Source organism: Harpia harpyja, chromosome 19, assembly GCF_026419915.1.
Source record: "Harpia harpyja isolate bHarHar1 chromosome 19, bHarHar1 primary haplotype, whole genome shotgun sequence".
NCBI classification, from domain to species: Eukaryota; Metazoa; Chordata; class Aves; order Accipitriformes; family Accipitridae; genus Harpia; species Harpia harpyja.
The window spans coordinates 17,475,120-17,494,359 of record NC_068958.1 but is presented as its reverse complement, the minus strand read 5'-3'; the positions used below and the strand labels follow the sequence as shown (position 1 = coordinate 17,494,359).

The 19,240-nt window shown below is 39.1% G+C and overlaps 1 protein-coding gene across 6 annotated transcripts in view; it reads left to right on the top strand.

Moving 5' to 3' along the window:
* Positions 1–17,707, top strand: part of CEPT1 (choline/ethanolamine phosphotransferase 1) — a 69,958-nt gene extending 52,251 nt beyond the window's left edge. For 5 of the 6 annotated variants that reach the window (XM_052814200.1, XM_052814199.1, XM_052814194.1 and 2 more), the window contains exons 5-9: positions 8,725–8,809; positions 13,602–13,733; positions 14,612–14,770; positions 16,017–16,142; positions 16,898–17,707. In XM_052814200.1, the coding sequence (XP_052670160.1) occupies positions 8,725–8,809; positions 13,602–13,733; positions 14,612–14,770; positions 16,017–16,142; positions 16,898–17,017 (622 nt within the window). In that variant the 3' untranslated portion in view covers positions 17,018–17,707. Of the gene's footprint in view, positions 1–580; positions 666–8,724; positions 8,810–13,601; positions 13,734–14,611; positions 14,771–16,016; positions 16,143–16,897 lie in introns of all 6 variants that reach the window. The other variant, XM_052814195.1, reaches the window with a different exon arrangement.
* The last annotated feature ends 1,533 nt before the right edge of the window (positions 17,708–19,240 follow it).

Here is a 19,240-nt window from a genome sequence, read left to right as displayed (position 1 = left end):
TTTTTTCGCATTATTTGCCAAGAAGCCAAAGAGTTGCGTGAGCAGGGAGGTGTAGCTTCCTGCTTTCCCTTAGAAGTGGCAAACTCAAGATGCAGTCTGTGCTTCTGCTCTACAAACAAAATATGCAGTAGCCTCTTTAGATGAAGAATTCATATCTTCACTGTCATTTGGAGATATGAACATGAGGTAGGAAGATGAGAGGTCCTGGATTGTGTTTGATTATGAGTTTTATTTGCTGTGACTTAGAGCAAGGAATTTCATTTTGTTTCCTCATGCATACACTGATGACTGTGTTTGCCCTTGTGTTGGAGTTGTACGGTAAATTGCAGAAACTCTGAATGGGGTTTTAAATCTGTAAAATACTATGTGGGTTACGATATTTTTGTTAATTCATTAATACTCTCATTTTTTGTGGTCATTAATTCCCTTCCTCTGACCTACCCTTTAAATTATCTCAATGCTGCACAGTAGTTGTCTGGATTTTGTTCTTTATGCCATGACTGAAGATCCGTTCTAATGGCTCCACTTAACTGAAGTGCTCGGGAAAATGTTTTGAAATGTTTTTTTCCCTCACACATAGATTTGATGTTACGGAGTCTATGCTCTGTACAGTAGCAATCCAGCTTCTCACAGGAACTCTGGGGCCCTGGTTCTGGAACTATACGGTAAAGTGAACGTTAAAGCTACCTGGCAAGCAATAGCATGGACTAAGCAGAGACAGCACCTTTGTCATGCACATAGTAACTGGTATATGAAAAACATCTTTCTGAGGGTATTTCACAAGTGCTTTAATATGAGGTGAAAAAAAACATTTGCAAAGTATGAATGAGCAGTATAAATCTTATCTAACCGGAAATAAATTTTTTGAAAGCATCATGTTTTACTTGAAAACAAAGCAAAAACCTGCCTGTTAAACAGAAAAGTTTGCTTTAAACATTTCTTTTTATTTTGTCACAGTTCTGGCTTCACCTAAAAGATAACCAGGGTTGTGGAAGCAGCTCTGTAAGTGTGGGTGTAGAATAATTTTGTTGGAACTACTTTTTTTAAAGTTGTAGAAACTTTTTTGTTGTTGCTGTTTAAATACCTTTCCACCAGAAAAGAGAATTGCTTAGCTAGTTCAGGGAACTGTACGCAGTGCAATAGCTTAAAAAGTCACCAGTTACTGGTTAAAAATGCCTGGTTTGAACTATGCTACTTCATCCGTGTAGTCTAGTTGCTTAACTGTGCTTGTAGCTTCATTGTTAAGTAACTTTATTTCCGGGTTGTCTTTATTTTCAAAATGCTTTTCCTTATGTCTGTGCTAAATATATCCTTCTCCATTCTGGTGTACTACTCTTTAGAAAGGAATTTCTCTTCTTCATTTCACCTTTTTTAATACAGTATAAAGGTGGGGTGTTGTCGTCCCCCCCCCCCCCAAAATGGTATCATTAAAAGTGAGTAGGTTAGGTTTCTTGAAATTTCTCATAGTTGCTGGATTGTTAGCCAGGAGTTTCCCTTGAAATATTTGAGGATATAAGAATAGCTTTTTGATAGCCTTCTTAGAACTGCATGGGATTTTAAGTAAAACTGAGATTTGGGGGGGTGGGGGGTGGGGTACATACCCTTTGTTAAACTTGCATTGATGCAAATTATGCTGTTCTTTTGTTTTTTTTCATTTAATGGTTCAGCACAATCTCTGCTTTCATGAGGCTATTAGAAAGAGTCTAATTATCAGCTCTACTTTAGATCCAACAATATCAGCATTCTCGTAAATCATGGTGTATGTCATCCACTGGCTGCCTCTGACAATTTAAGCCAAGTGCCAGTTAGGCATGCTCTGAAGGTAGTCAGATGACATAATTTTTAAATACTTTGTTGACAGTCTATGAAAGGTTGGAAATACTTAGTGGCAGGAAATGGTAATGTAGCAAGCAATAACTTGAAGGAAGAGCTTAATCAAGATTTTAGCCTGTTGTGATAACGGCATTATGACTCTGCCTGAGAAGTCATTTAGGGGAGGAAAAAAAAAAAAAAAAATCCCTTAATACCAAAACATTCAGAGACTTCCAAAGTCACCCACTGGTATGATAATTACATGAGAGGAAGCAACTCAAATTCTGTCATGAAAGTGAATTGTTTAAAATGGATGAGGACAAATTGCCATCTAATAGGGGAGCAGGAGGAGTTCTGATTCTCTGCACAGGTGACCTGGAGCTGATGGAGATGTCAGTCTGTAGACCCCACCTATGGTCTCCACCCTTGGAAAGGATGCCTTTGCCATTCAAGAAGAAATCTGTTTTATAAATAAATGCAGTGGTTGGTAGGAGTGGTGTGTGTAGTGGATGAGCCAAGCAGACTGTTTTGTCACTTTTGCTCCAGTAACAGAATGCCAAGTGTTTGCTTGTGACAAGTCCCCTCATGCATGCTAATTTTAACCAGTTTTTAGGCATACTGAATTACAGAATAGACTTAATTATCTTCTTAAATTTTTGCATGTGTAGTTTCAGATCCCTAGTGGCATCTTTATTTTTAGTCTTAATTAATAAGTAAAGATGCTGCTGCTTCTAAGTCATTCACCCAGAACACACGAAGCATCACGCTTATTTTACACAGTTTGAGGTCAGGTGGTATAGATTTTTATTTCAATATTGCACCATCTCTGAGATAGTTAAGCTACAGGAAATACGTATTTATGCTGTTCTTTTTCATCTGATAGCTGTTTCATGTGACAAACATTTGTACTGAGAAAGTATAATAATATAGCCCTGTCTTGAAAATATTACGTGATCTGGCAAAATATGAAGTGAATAGCTTACAATTCTTGCAACACAGATAAACCTTGTACTTACATGTGCTGGGCGGTAAGGCTTTTTTATTCATCAAGGAAGGGGAAAAAATTCTTAAATTGTTAATGAAGTTTGCTTATGCCTTTAGCCTATGGAGAAATTATTTAAAAGAACATGAAGGCTTTAAACAATAGAAAACAAAAAGATTTTGGGAATCAACTTAAAACAGGTTTACTCTAACCTGAAGTGTAAACATGCAGAATTAAAAAGAGCTTCAGCCCTGCCTCCCTCTTCCTGCAGCTCTGCAATGTCACCCTTTAGTACTTGTACTGCTGGAATGTGACTTTTGCTTGCAGTGTTTTACCTCATGTTTTGGTGCTTTTTCAAAGACCAAAATTGGGCAGTTTTAATACAGTTTAGCACAACTATATAGAGAAATTGAAAATTAAGGTGTTTAAAATGATTGAATCTGGAAATTACTCAAGGCTTTCATAGGAAAAAAAATGTTAAAATAATACCGTTCCTAATAATCTTCTATTATGTCAGGAAACTAATGTTTGAAAACTAGCAAGTAATCTGCATCCAAGTTTGGCATGACAAGGAAGGACAGATTAAGAGTAAAACGTGTTGCAGTGTGTGCAGTAAAATCCATTGCAGTCTCCCTGCAAGAACTGGAGAATGCCTGTTGAAGCTCTATAGACATTGTGCTGTCTTGTGAATTTAGGCAGACAGGGAGTGAGGGATGAAATGTGCATTTAAAAACTCACAGCTTTTATGCTTCCCTGACTTTTTCTGAATTAACACACTTAAATATTGTTTACAGCTTTGTCATGGTTTAAGCCCAGCTGGCAACAAAGCACCACAACCCAAAACAAGCCTTTAGTTCACAAAGGTACCTGGTGCAGTGTTGACATTGTTTGACCTAGTCCCTGCTTGCTATCTTCAGTTCTGCAGAGATGCTCTTTGTTAATTCTTTCCTAACATCAGTTTGCTGCAGAATCAGTATTTTTCAGGGTAATTTTCAATGTTTTTCCCAGCCTTGCAATTAGATGTTCTGTCTTGGCATTTTTAAAATATTGAGTCTAGGTTCTTTGTTGCTTTGTCTTCGGTGTCTGATCTTTGTTCCTTGGTTCTTTGCCTGGATGTTCCTGGTGATCTTAAAATCTTAATTCAGGGTCTTCTGTTTATTTTCTAGAAGACGAAAAAATCCCTGGTTTATTTGAAGAAGAGATCTTTGGAACTAGACTGCTTTGTGTCTGTTGAGGAACTGTTACAATAACTTTACGTCCATCTATTGTGGTGTGGGCATGTCTTGGGGGAAATGGTTTGTTTCATTTTCTTCATTTCATAGGTATTAGGGATCTGCCACATATTGTGTGCTATGTCTCTGCATCATCCTAGCAACATAAACTGTTTGGGCAATGCTGACATGACTCAATTTGTCAGGAAACATCAGGCAGAAAAACTGTCAGGTTAAGGGAAGTGTGGCTCAAGTGATTGCTGAAAATATCCCAGTTAAGAGGCTTTAAGAAACCCCCTTACTTGAGCTGCAGAATTCATGCTGCTAGCTCTTGCCATTTGTTTTTTCTTAGGATGTCCACTGTATCATTTAGATGAGTAAATAAATACAAACACAAGGACAAAATAGAATCAGACTTTGAACTGGCCAATGGAGAAAATAGAATCAGACTTTGAACTGGCCAATTCCCTTCTGGCTTTGAAATATTTTTGCTTTCCTACAGGTCTGCTTATGGTACTGGGCTACTGGTTGTGTGCAGTAATTAAATGGGGGGTGGGGGTCTGCTGCACCAAAGGCTTCTTCCCGTTTTTGGTTTCCCAGTGCTATGGGTTTGTTTTCCTCATGGTACCCATCTTTTTGCATTGAAGCTAAAAAAATTTTCTACTATTAGTTGATAAATGATCCACTACTCCAGTCTGTGTTTTCTGTAGTCCTTATCATAGGAAGAGGCACTCCAATGTGCAATGGAACTTTGTGGAAAAAAATATAGTACTATTTATGTAATATTTAACCAGGAATGTTATCACCCTGCTTTGCAAATAATTTCCCTAGCCACTAAAGCAAGCTATATATATTTTTCCTCAAAAGGCCAGTGTGGGGAGCACAGAAAGGCTTTAGTCAGTCTACATCCAAACTGAGCAAGCCACTTTCCCTGCAGGTCTGCTTTTGTCTTGTCATTTTGTTAGGTACCTTCCCAGTTCTACCAGAGTTTAAAAACAATACGGTGACTGAGGCAATTTATGGATCTTTTTATTACTAGCACATTTTATCTTGAAGCAATTAATGAATACAAGTTAATCATTAAAGTGTAGGAACAAATGTCTTCTACATTGCCCGACATGTTAACATTTTCCAGGTATTACCTCTAACATTACCAGTATTACCTCTGCTCAGTATCTTTCTTGACAAAACCATTGTTACTTTGTTTGCTAATTGCATTCTTTCACTTTTTTTACCGTGTTACATTTTAAGGGCTGCTTAGGACTTTCATGAATGGTAGCAGTCCACTTGTGTTGCATTCAGAAGCCTTAACTTGTTCCCATTTATTCCTCCTTTTACTCCCTTGTCTAAGTCTGTAGCTGCACAGTCACTTTGACTCAGCACAGTTTGTTTATTCAGCTGCCAAAAGAGGCAGCGTAGACCTTCCACTGCCCTCTCCTTTGTGCTTGCATCATTCATGAGGCCACGCAAAATGGATAAGGAAAGCTGATATGCTAGAAATTGGGACAGGAAACTTTCTTTTCTTTCTTTTTCGCTTGGGTCGTTTTAGCTAAGCCCCTTCCCTGATCCAGTTGATGGCCTGAGACTGTAGTGCTGGCACAAGGGAGAGAGAGGGACCGAGCAGGTGGTTTTGGGGTGAGAAAGTGTTTGGTCTTTAGAAAAGCTGGGATGACTGCTCCTTTTAGCAGTACCATGGATTTAGTCCAGTTTATGCTGTAGTTGCACAGTCATTTTAAATACAAGTTAAAGGAATAGAGGAACAGTGTGCCTCTTCTCCCTTTCATCCAGCTTCTGTTTCCAAATGTTATTCCCTTTTGTGGTCTAGCTTCGAGGAGCTGCCTGTCTGGATTCCTGTATTCTTAGATTTCTAAGCAGTGGCCGTTTGACATCCTGCAATAAAAATTCACTGGATAATTCTAGCACCAGGCATGTACTCTACTGGTGTTGAGCGTGTATTTTTGTCATCCAACAGTGGTTTTAGTGAGCATAGGATGTTCTCAATCCTCTTTCATCCTTGGTATTAAGAACTTATGCTTTATTTAGGTGATAGGTCAGGTGTTTAATTTCTCCTCGGTCTTATGTCTTTGTCTTCTGTCTTAAGGAGCCCTGCGGTGTTAAAAAAATCTTCTCTTTACGTAGAATTGAAGTTAAGACTCATATTTGTTCTGCAATATGAGATTCTTATAATAAGTCAGGGAGGAGTTTTTAACCAAATATACTTGCAATTCATTGCTGAACCCTTTCCAGCTGCCCGATGCCATTTTTAAGTTCAGGAGTGCAGAACTACAGACAATGGAGCAAAGGTTGTACCATGACTCTGTAAAGAAGATAATGCTGTCTCCTTAACCTGAATCCAGGCACTGCTTCCACCGATTTGGTTGGGCGCTCAGTTTTGTGTAAGAGTTTGTCTTCCAGAATACCTTGTCTTTTATGATCTGAAAATTTTTTTGAAGTATATGACCTTACTTTATTTTGCATTAAGATTACTGCTGCCAAAAGAAACCTGTTTTACCATCCAAGGAAAGCTATAAACTTGAGTTACCTACATTAGTTATTAGTCACTGTTTCTGTGAGCTTTCTCAGTTGCTTTATATCCTTTTAGGTCACTGACGTAAGTAGTGGAGTAGGCTAAAATGCATTCATGTTTAACCTATGTGGGTTCATGGAGCTGCTTCAGCCCTGCCTCAGTTGGACACACTGAAAACACATTTCCATGCTGACTCCAAAAGATAGGAGGAAGCAATTTGCATTTAATCAGATGTTTTGTGTATCTCTCTTCTTGCATGGCTGAGCATTTTTGTTTTTTTCTTGTAAGGTAGCTCAATGGCTTAATTTGTTTGTATGAGGACTGAAAATGTGGATTTTTAGAACATTCTTTCCTCTTTGTGGAAGTTAATTTTTTCCCCAAGCCAGCTCTGATTGCCTTACAGGATTGTTATTGAATATATCAGAATATAGGAGGACCCCTGAGGTTATTTCCTGTGGAGCTCATATCTCCATGCTTGGTGTAGTGAAAAGAAAACTTACAAAGCAGAGACATCTAAAGGAAATGGTCTTTTAATTGGAATCTTCTCTAGGTTTCCTCTGACAGCTTTGGCTAAACTTTCCCAATATATGCTAAGAGTCTGGCTAGTTCCTGGGTATTGCTGCTCTCCCACCTTCTTTATGCTCCCCTCTGCTGCTTCACTGCTTATTTACTTTACGACTTTGGGAGGGAGCAGTGGTAGTTTGCAACAGCAATAGTCAGGGGCTGGGTGCCTCATACCCTGTTTGCCTGCTGTCAACAGTGCTGCCATGTGCTGATTCTGCTTGCTTGTTTCATAGGTGTGTGTCCTGCTCTTAGGGAGTTGTTCAGAAAGTCTCGTGGCTGATGGAAAGGTGAAGTTGCACAGTGGGAGGTGGATGCAGTGTTTTTACAGGCTGCTGAAAGCAGCAGCCAGCATTTAGAGAATCCATAGTAAGATAAGAGATTGCATTGAATGCCACGTACCATTGCCCTTCTGCTTTCTTATGCTTTGGGGGATGTTCTACATGGGAATTGGATGCAGCTTTATAATTATCCTGTGTGCATATTGATCTGCTGCTGAAATGAAATCATATTTTGGTCAGACTGCAGATTCTCAAGTGAGAGGATCCACTCCAAAAGTGCAACAAAGGCTGTAGAGAAAACTTGAGGTAGCATGCTAACCTGATATTAAACTTAATTATATGGTCTTGTAGCTCATTTAACACAGGCAAAAAACCCTATCCCTGAACCATTACTCCCTTATGCCTATACAGTTGATATCAACAGTACTTTTGTAACAGCAAAGCATGTATTTGCAAGAAGCGATTTTGAGTCTTTTAGGTAGAACTGTATAATTAGAGGTAAGGAATATGCCATAAATATTTCAAACTGACTCAAAGGATTATTTTTGATAAAGTACTCCAGTATAAGATAGTATTATATGGCTTCATATAATACACCAGCAAGTCCATCCTCTTTGTTTCACTTGTATTTTTCTTTACTTCTATTTCTGGAATTGATTTGTATAGCCATTTTTCCCTCTTGCTAGCTCCAAGACTTTTGCATGCTCTTTGAAACAAAGTCTTAAATTCAGTCTTTTCTATAAGCCTTTCCTTCTTGCCCTTCTACAAAACATGCTAGCTATGCTAGAAACAGAAGTGGTTTCTCTTCTTGCTGCATGCTAGAGGCTGAACTGTGTAATCTTTAGCACTGCACCTGACTGTACCATTTACATTTGCATAAACTCTTCAGGGATTTGTGTTTCTTTTTAAAGTTTGATGCTATTCAGAGAGAATATTCGTATTAAAAATAGTGTAGGGATTATAATAGGGATTAAAAATATCTTTCCTGAATTTTATAATCTGAAATAAATTCTCTTTTTTCGGTGGGCAAGGTTAAAACTGAATATTTATTTCTGCAACTGGTATTGGTCAGTTAAAAAAGAGTTCCGACTGTTCCTTTTGACAAAATGGATTTTTATTGCACTGTGAAATAAAACAAAAAGTATAGCACAGCATGGCTCTTAATTTTAACAATAAAACTAAAATATATTTTTGCTTTCTAAATTATTTATAAATTTTGCCTCTCGTTTTCCTCAGTACTTTGGAGTTTTTATACTGTGCATGATAGAGGAGAGCTGCTGAGCTTGCAAATAACTGACTTGAAATTGCTTTGAATAATTTTGCTTTTTTTGGCTTTTTGTACCTAATCAGAATTGATGTGACTGAAGTACAAATCTTCATAATAATCATGCATTTACTGGCAGTGATTGGAGGACCACCTTTTTGGCAATCTCTGGTAATTTTGTTCATGTTCTTATTTTATCCTTTCTAATAATCTCTTAGACACCTGGAAGAACTACCAGCGTATAGTAGCACAGTTTAATTTGTGAGGGGAAGGTCTCGCTTTTCCTCATAAAGGGAAATATATATTCTTGAGTATAGGTCACATGGCAATAACTGCATTCTGGTTTTACCAGAGTTATTAAAACAAGCTATTGTTTTGTATTTTGTGTTTGCAGGTAGAAAGTTATCAAACGTTGCACAAACTTAAATGTACCTTCAGTGAAGTCCAGCTTCCTTTGAGAGTGCTGGCCAAAACTTGAATTAATTTCATGCAATGAGCTAGATCAGCAATGGAGGAGTACTAAGTTGGACTGAGGGTATGGGGGAAACTTCTGGAGAGCAGTTGGTAACCACCAGTAGATAATTTGGCCTGAATGTGGCTGAAAACTCTTATCTGTATGGAGGGGAGGAAAAAATTATCACTCTTTTTTAAATGAAGATCATCCTGATTAAGCAAGCTGACTGTCATAGGCTGGCTGCATGTAGATCCTGCAGATGTTATATAGGCTCACCAGGCCATGTCAGCTGGCAGTTTATGGGCTGTCATAAGTTGACTTTATATTTGCATTAGTGAAGTCACATTGGGCTATCAAAATGGCATTGTCCAGAGAAAAGCATGTACGTGCATACATAAATAAAAAAAAAAAAATTCTGGAAATAACATCTAAAGCATTGATTTCCTGGAAGGTTTTCCTTCCCGAGTATTGATCTTGTTTGTGTACTTGATAAATGCAATTCTTAAGGTGGATAAAGAAATCTTGATTTGCAATAAAACCAAGAGATGGTCAAAAATTACTGAAACATGTCACCCCAAATTGATGAATTTCTAATATTCTTCATATAACTAGAGAAATGAACCCTCTAACATTGTAGAGAATATCTAGAAAAAGGAGCTAACCTTGGCTACCCCAATTTTGCTACATGTGCTTTCAGGCTTACATTCCCCCCCACCCCCCCACCCCCAATTAATTATAAAAACTGCAAAGTAAATACCATCTAAAGAGAATGAGTGTGGATAGAACTAATTCTAAAAAAAATGAGGTTACAAGTCAGCTTATTGGTGCCAAACTTTTCCAGAGAGATTAGTGTGGCCAACATCCCTACACAGCTATTATTCCACATTACAAATAGGGATTTCCAATTCATGTTCTTGGTTTGTTTTCTTTTTTTAAAAAACGGGGGGCAAATGCTGTCACAGCGACCTCTGGCGCGATTCAGGGCCAGGTGATGTTTATGTGAGCTTAGAAATTGTTCTCTTGTGTTATTTAATAACTTAAATAACCCTTTTAAATAACCTGTGAAATAACCCTTTTCAGCAAAACCTTAAAATGTATTAGAAGTTCTGGGTTGCAGCAGTGTTTGGCTAAGTCAGCTCCCAAAAGATGAAACTATTTTGAATTTCGGTGTTGGATTAATGAAGGCATTTCTCCAGAGAGCAAACTTCATCAGGTTTCCCAGGACAATTAGGAATATTCCTTTTTCATTCAACTTGTGAGATTTTTTGTGTTTATTTAGAGATAAATGTTATTTACTACTTACAGAGCAAGATATATCATATAACCCCTCCTTACCTCATCCCCCTCCCCAATCCTTTAACATTTTATGTGACAGCAAAATTGGTGGTTTGGTATTTTTGATTTTTTTTCTATCTGGGGCAAAAAATAACGGAATAAAATGTGGTTGAATACTCAAACATTCCACTTTCTTATGCTAACATGTGAAAAGCAAAACAATCTGAGTAGGCTAAATGTAGAATTGTGTATTTTGTCAATTGTTGCTTTCATTAGCTTTCTTTTTTCCATGAAATGGTGCATACCTGTACTGGCTTCCTTCTTTCTGTCAGTGTAGATTCTCTTTAAAGTGTGTTAAAATGCTGTTCTGCAAGGCTCCTGGAGCTTGGTAATTTCTGGTGGATGGTAAGTATGACTGCAGCTGTGATCCTCATTTGGAAAATGTGAGTAAAGTGAGCAAGCTTAGGTGCAACTTGTTTGATGCATTGATTATATAGAGGGTTTTTTCTGTTTGAAGTGAGAAAAGTGCTGCAATTGCTTGAGTTTTATTCCACAACGTAATCTTTAAAAGCATAAACACTTTGTGAATATAAAGCAAGCTTAGTTTTGGCCTGCTATGAGTTATTCCTCTTGCAGATGTGACTGAAGCGTACATACATAGCTCTCAACTACAGCTGGGATCCAGCCTTGTGAGAAGGACTCCCACAATAATATGAGTTGCCCAGCTGGTTGTGGTATTTGTGACTAGGAGCAAGCCAAGAAGAGTTTCTGGAGGGAGTGCCCCTGTCCACTTACGGACGTGTAGTCTCTTACACACTTCACTGCTGCTTCCCTGAGCCCTTAGCTGTGTTCTTTTCCTGACTGTGTCCTAATCATATATATTTTTTTTAAAATCCCAATTCATGCTGCATAAAAGTCTGATGGCATCTAGTCTGCAGGCCTGACATAAACTTTCTGGCAAATGATTCTGGACTTGCTTTAACCCAGGCTCTGGCAAGCACTCATTAATCCATTCTTTGCCTGCTGCCACTTGTTTTTATTAACATGCATGGGTGTTTTTTTTCCAGAAATGTGCATGGTTTTTTTCCCCAGACAAAATTTGGAATGCTCTCTTTGCCAGAATGTATCTGTGTTCAGAAGCTTTCTGTGCAGAGTAGCCTTTCTCTTGTAATCAACTTCAAAGGGTTTAACAGAGAACATGATTTACCTGCAAAAGATTGGGCTTGTGATACTTCTCTGCATTATTGACATAGTCTTGTGAAGTTCTGCATGCATCCGACTTCTGGTGAAACCCGTGCAATTACCAGAAAGGTCAGAATAGTTGCGTAGACTGTAGTGATATATGGAATACCAGGCAAGGAAGTCTTGTGGCTTGCCTTGTAGTGCCCTCATTTAAAAAGTCAGGGGCTGCAATACCATTTTGTAGGAAGATTTCTGAGTACAACTCCCTCTCTCCCTTTACTCAGATTTTTTTTTTTTCTTTTTTCTCCATGCCATTTACTTGCCTTTGCTGCTTCCAACTTTTGGCCTTGCTGCTCCATTTTGTATGCAAAGCAATTTAGCAGGTGCTGCCTTTTTATACCTCTCCTTTGACTTCCCTCTGCCAAATTTCTGTATGTGGCTTTGTTTCCCATTAATTATTTCTTAATTATATCCATGCCAGATAAGTGCAGTCTAATACCTATCACTGATGCAGCTAACAGTGGAAGCAAAAAGGTGTGTGTTAATAAAGCACAACTAGCCAAACTGGATGTTACAACAGTGTGGTCTCATCCTTCTGGTTTGAGAAGGATGCTCAGGAATTGTTCTCAGATGTGTTGGTAGTAGTTTGGAGTTCATGGGGTGTTTTCCCAGCAAACTCCCCTTGTCTTTGGGAAATGTCAAGCTTAATGTGTTTTGACTCCTGTATGAAGCTTGCCATTGTTTTCCTCTTCCTGTAGAAGAGCAAATTCACCCCATTCTTTAAATACCAAAGTATGGTTACTGAAGCAGAGGGCAGCACAAGTACCTTCCTTTATAAGGCTGAGGAGAGACTTTCAGAAGTCCTGTGCCTAGTAACATTAATGAATGATTACAGTTAGCACTCCAGTCTGTGGCAATGTATGCCTTTTATTTATCATTATTCTTTGTTTACTATTTTCAGAAAATGTTTTCTGACTTGACAGTGCAGCCTGAGCAAGGGATAGATATGTTTGAGTGTCATGAAACTATGCCAGCTGGACAGAAGCCTGTGGGGCAGTGATTTGGAGAGGTGGTCTGGGTGCTCATCTGTAGGCTGCCTAAGAGCAAGGCATGGAGAGTTAAAGCTGGCTCTGACTCTTAATTGTGCCCTGAAAAGATCAAGAGATTAAGTTATTGAATGTGATAGAAAACTAATGATCTTTACCTGCTGAAAGCTACACTGAGAGTATAATTGAGGAAAAATAGAAACAACTTGACCTCATTTGGCCTTCTGTATGTAGTTGGACTCCTTGCTGTTGGGGGGCCAAGTGTGTTTTTCAGTTGAGTGTTATGACTTCAGTTCCTGAATTAAGAGCCTGTGAGGATTTTTAGTAGTTGTATAGATAAGTTGGGAAGTTTTGGGTAGTTCATCTAAACACTTGCTTCCATACCATATCTCCTGTGGTTTATTTTGAACTTTCTTCACTTCGAGTTTCTCCTGTTCTGCTTGAAACACTACTGTTAAAAAATGCCTTTTCCAAAGCTGCCTGCACTCATTTTTCACTTCTTTAGCAACCTCATTGCTTGCTCTCCTAGGCTTACTGACTCCAAGATGACTTGTTTGATCTCTCTTGGCTTCCCTTGTCTTGCCCATAAGATAGGATCCAGTTTCTTAAGGGGCTTTTGCCAATGGCTCTTGCTTTGCCCAGTTTGATATTGGGCTGCATCTGTGAGTTTTACAACCAGCTTCAGAAAAGATGACTGATGCATTTCTCTTCCATGTGATAGCTGGGTGATTTAGCTTGCAAGTTCTTGTTTTCTGTCCACTTCTCTGCTTTTGACAGCTCTTTTCAGGTAACTGAAGATAAGTCCAGCTTTATGGGAAGCTTGATGGAAGAATTATTGGAAAAATACATATTTCTCTGTGCCTTGTAGAAATTTAAATCTCTGTATAGCAGAGAAAGAAAAGCAAACATGGTGTTGGAAAGTGGAATGTTTGAGTGCACCAGAAGTATTAAGCCCAATTTTAGATTGCTTGTGCATATTTTAACTTCTTGTCTCTCTTCCATTAAGATTCCAATACTGAATATTCAGGTGAAAATATTCCCGGCTCTCTGTACTGTCGCAGGAACCATATTCTCCTGTACAAACTATTTTGGTGTGATCTTCACAGGTGGAGTTGGCAAAAATGGATCCACTATAGCAGTAAGTACTTTGTTCTGCTAGTTACTCTTCAGCACTGAGTGGCTTTTCAGCCATGCCTTTAGTTTTTATTTAACATAATACTTCCTACATGTGAAATGTTTTCCTTTCAGTTCCTTGCTGGCTTGGGAAAAACAAGTTAATATTGTCTGCATAAGAATAGTAATTTTAGGAGTCAAGATTTTTAAAATTTTTGAGTGATTAAAAGTGCTTATGGTACTTTGATACTTGTTTTTCAATTAATCATATGGAACAGGTTATACAAATACACAACCTGTGAAAGAGTTCATAGAAAAGTCCAGTGCAAAAATCTATTCAGAAGGAAACTTGTCAAGAAGATTGGTTATGGTTTGGATTCTTCTAGATGATCTGTATTATTCATATTACCAGTGAAAAAGTGCAGGTGGAGGTATCTGCACAAGTACCTTCTGTTTCAGTGAAGATGATGATTGATTCTGGAGCCCTGGGAGTTTTCCAAAAAGCAATTCTATGCTGGCCTAATGATTATTTGCTACCTAGAAGGCTGTTTTAGTTGCTTTCTAGCTGGCGCAGAAAAAGCAATAGAAATATTGTCTCCTGTCACTTGCTAACAGTGTTAGCTACTGCCTGTGTGACAAGTTCAGAAATGCGCACTTCTTGCTGCCTAAAACCTCATTTTCTCCCCCAGCACAAGAAAGGTTCAACCACATTCTCAGCTGATGTTCACTCAAGTTTTACCATACTTTGTTCCTGTTAGTACCAGTGTTCAGAAAGACATGTTTTTAATGTGATTTTTAGTTAGAAACCACCCATTGCATACCGCGTGAGTGTTTGGCTTATTGAGGTTTCTTTGTACCATGTATGTTTTGTTAACCTAATGCTTTAACTTTATCTTGCTGTAGGGAACAAGTGTCCTTTCACCTTTTCTTCATATTGGGTCAGTGATTGCATTAGCTGCGATGATCTACAAGAAATCTGCTGTGCAGCTCTTTGAAAGGCATCCCTGCTTATATATACTTACTTTTGGTTTTGTATCTGCTAAAATAACAAATAAATTAGTGGTAAGTGCACCAGACCCTTGGAGTTTCTTATTATTGCAGTAAGAAAAACTTCTTGTAGATTTTAAAGTTTTCTGGTTATTCTATTGACTATCTTGCACCTGTTTGTGTACTGAAGTAATACTCGTGCTTTACTTATTTTCAGTTGCTTGGCAGTACAGTGGAGCCGTTCTTCTGTTTGAAAGAGGAGTGGTGAACCTCAAGCTAATGCCATGGTTACAGAGTCAGTGCCAGTACAGCGTACAGTTGCTTGAGTTCTGTTTCTCCCCCTTTCCCAGCTGTTTATTCACACTTTTGCAGTGTGTTTATGCATGTGTGATGAGCTGGGCTGGAACAGAGGTGGCTGAAACCCCCCTCAGATGCAGGTGCAGAGGGGAGGAAAGTTTGGGAGAAGCAGAGAATGTGACAGAGCTGCTGAGGTTTGGAACCGTTGCTCAGGGTTTAACTTAAACAATTGGAGAGAAGTAGTGGTTAAAATTATTAACAGGCTTGTACCAGGGAACAGATGGCAATGCTATCAGGAGAGGAGCCCCTGTTGAACAGAGTGAATGAGGGATTAAACAACTGCTGCCCCCCACCATCTCAGTTCTGCAGGCATATGTTGTGTTGCCACATGAACTGGATCAGTGTTGGACATAACTTTCAGTGGAAGAAAAGTTTATTTCTTACCAAGACCAGTTTACTACACAGTCATATCAACAGTTGTGCTGGTAAAAGTGAGGATGTGGTGTAGGACAGCCACTGTGCATGTGGGGGAGGGTGGGAAGGTCACACTTGGGCATGAAAAGGCATGATCATCAAATTGTAACCAGAGAGAGGTGGTGATCCTTATGGGATGGGAACAAATAGGTGGAGTGAGAGGAACACCAAGTGTCTCTGATTTTTGAAGATCTAGCAGCTGTGAGTTTTTGTTTCCAGGCTCAACTAAACCTTAAAATTTACCAGTCTACTTCCATTTTACTGTTTTGTTTCTGGCAGGAGGAAGAGTTTGTGGGCTGGAAAATGTGTTAGTTTTTTTTCCCTGTAGCTACATTCTTTGTTCTAATGAAAGATACTTCTCTGCAAACCTTACATCTCATATAACTGTAGTCTTTCATGGTTAAAACAGCATAGCTGCTGCTACTTAAGTACTTGATGTATCTTGCGGTAATGTGGGTTGAACTGCACTTTTTTGGCTTTGTGTATTCTGAAATCACTCTATGTTGGCTAGCATAGGTTTATTTCTTAAACTTCCTTTTTTTTAATATAGGTTGCACACATGACCAAAAGCGAAATGCACCTGCACGACACAGCATTCATAGGCCCAGCGCTATTGTTTCTGGACCAGTATTTTAACAGCTTTATTGATGAATATATTGTACTCTGGATTGCCCTGGTAAGTATGAGCTCGCTTTGCTTGTCGGTAATCATTGCAAGCATTTGTGTGCTCTTTCACAAATATTGTTTGCGTTGGTTGAGCCTAGCTGACTCACCTAAAGGGTAGTGGGACTGGGAACCTACTTTACTGAGTTGATTTTCAACAGAGCTCATGCAAACAGAGGTTAACATGGTTTGCTTGGTGCATGATTTAAACAGTTTTAAAGCAATGTAGCAAACATTCAAAGCTTAGAATAGAATATTATGACGATTTGTGTTGATGTCTTGTTAGCAAGAGAATACATTACGCACAGTGCAAGTGTAGTACGGCTGTGCCTTAAGCTCTTGGAAGTATGTATGTCTGTCATTACTAGCAGCACTGATTAGGAAAAAATATCGTAAGTTAAACTCGTATGTGCTTATCAAGCACTTAAGTGTTATCTACCAAAATGCAGTGTTAACCTTTTAATAAAATTGGTATTTTATGTATCGTTATCACCATTCAGAGTTAATGGGGAATTTCACAGTATCTGTATAGCTACTGTAACTGGTTTCCCCTCTCTGACTCTAGAATTAAGAGTCTGTATTCTTACAAAGCTGGAGAAAAGCCCAGCATGCCTAGAAACTTTCTTCACTGAGTGATTATTCCTACAGAGTTGGAGATTTAGTCAGTGAAAAGAAGACCCCAGTGCTTTTATTCTGAAGTATGCAGGTGGCGTTATACTCTAGGAAAACATAGACCTAAATGTGTGTATCTTTTTTTTCCTGTGGCAGATCTTTTCTCTCTTTGATTTGCTTCGATACTGTGTCAGTGTGTGCAATCAGATTGCTGCCCATCTGCACATCTACGTATTCCGAATCAAGTCGTCCTCCACGCATTCTAATCACCATTAGTAAATGGGAAGTCACCATAAGGAGAAATAAGAAAGAGTTGGTTTTCTACATGAACAGATGTGAAGATACATGGGAGACTAAGGCAAAAAGCAGATAAGAACAACGTAATTTATAATAATCAATGTTGTATAACTTTTATTCTTTGTTATCAGTAACACTCCTTAACTAGTCTCCTGCCTGAGAGAGTAAATTCCAAGTACACCCTAGTCAACTCTACATGTAGTCAACTCTGTTGGTTCAAAGCCTGGGAAAGCATGCAGGGAGTAATGCTCTGTCTTTGTAATTACCTTGATTACAAAATAATCTATATATGGTGAATGGATCCCCAACAACTGAAGTTTCTAATGTAGTATAATTACAGCTGCAATACGACTTGCTTTTAATTTTAATATTTCATCATCTCTTAGTGAAATACTTGTTTAGTGTCCACTTGAAATTTATTTACTAAAGACCTGAGCTGGTAAAAACAGAGATATCGCACTAGCTTGTGTAGCTGAAGCAGCTGTCAAGGTTTTAGTCCAGACTGATGTGGTTCTTTTGCTTATGCATTGCTGATAAAGTGGTTTCTTGCTAAAGAATAATGCATTGAACAGGGTTCTGCAAGCGGAAGGGATGACCGGCATGCAAAATAGTGTGGTATCTTTGTCAATTAATTTTATTTTTTTAAATAAACATTATCTAAAAAGACAACTTATTTCTCAATTTTCTTCAGTGGAAAGACTATAAAAAGAAAATTTTACTGTTTACTTTTTTATGTATAAAACTTAAGCAAAATTTCCTTTCTGCTCTTAATAAATAAGAATTCTGAGAGCAACAGTTGTCTTCAGATGTGTGTGTTGCTCTGTCCTACTTAGGCTACAATCCTGCCTGCTATTTAGAAAGCAGTTTTCTAATGTGTATAGTGTTGTCATTCCAGGATCTCCAAGAGCTTTTGCTGCTACATAGTGCAGTAAGTTTGGGGTGGGGTTTGGTTTTTTGTTGCTGTTGTTTTAATACCATTTTAAATGTGGTGAACTGCATCAGGGAGGCTAAGTTAGATTTAATGGAGGGTTTAATCACACAGTAGTGAAGTGCTGCAATGTGTGCCACAGGCCCTGGCATTGCGGGGAAATTCAGACCCTGAAAAAAGTGCCTAGGCTTGCTGTACAGAGCAAAGGGAGTGTCTCCAGAGCAGGATCTGCCATGGCTATCAGGGAGCTGCTTGGGAGATGGTGGGGAATGCTAGGAACTTCGTGGCTGAAATCCTAGCCCTCTGGCCTTGAAGCATCTCACTCAAGATGGTAAGAAAATGCCTCTGTCTACTGGGAACCCAGAGCTACAGCAGTACCTGAAGACAACTGCATGTGTCTCTTTGAAGGAATTAAGCACAGCTCACTTAAACAAACAAAAAAATCCCAACAACAATAAATGAAAACCCCACTTGGCCACAGGAAGTGGTGACATGTATTTCCTGTGATACTCTAGCGATTGGAAAATGTGCTCAGAAGTGGAGAGAAAATCCAGTTCCTTCAGTGACTGGAGCGCTTTTAAACCCCTTCTTCCACCTGCCTGGAACAGTACCCAGTGTCAGGCTATCATGGACAGACAGGTCAGCCTTCCTGTGTTGTGTTCTTGCAGAGACACAGGACTGCTTGGGCTAGAGAGAGAACACAGGAGGAGCATGGCTCCAGTTTAGTAGTTGAAGTGTTTGTCTCTGCGAGGAAAGAACAGGGCCTGGCCTCTGTTTGAGATGTTGCAGGAAGTGGAACTGAGATGCTCACTTCTCTAGCCAAACATTTAGCACGTGGATGTGCTCTGTCTTGTGTCTTCTCTGGTTCGAAGAGTTTTGGTTCCTTCCTGTGGGGTGATCCCGTTTCAACAAGTGAGTTAGAGGTCATGCCTCAGGATTGGGGCACTGGGGAAGGGAGGAATGTCTTAGGAACAAGGAGGAATTTATGTAGGCTTCCCTACTTCACCCTTGAAGTTCCAGGCATTTGCATGCTTGTGAGCAGCTATTTTATGGCAAGTGCAGCTGAGGGCTCTTTGGGGGACTTTGCCCTGTGGGTTTGTACTGGGGGTTCCCAAAGGGTCCCTGCCAGGCTGAAGCCTGAGGGAGAGTGGTTCCCGCATCCTGACCATGTACATGGGGCACAGTTCAGTGTCCTGGAAATGTTATGGTCCCAGTGTCTTGATACTGGGAGCATCTTCAGTGTGTAAGGTGGCAGCTGTCTCTTCAGTATCACA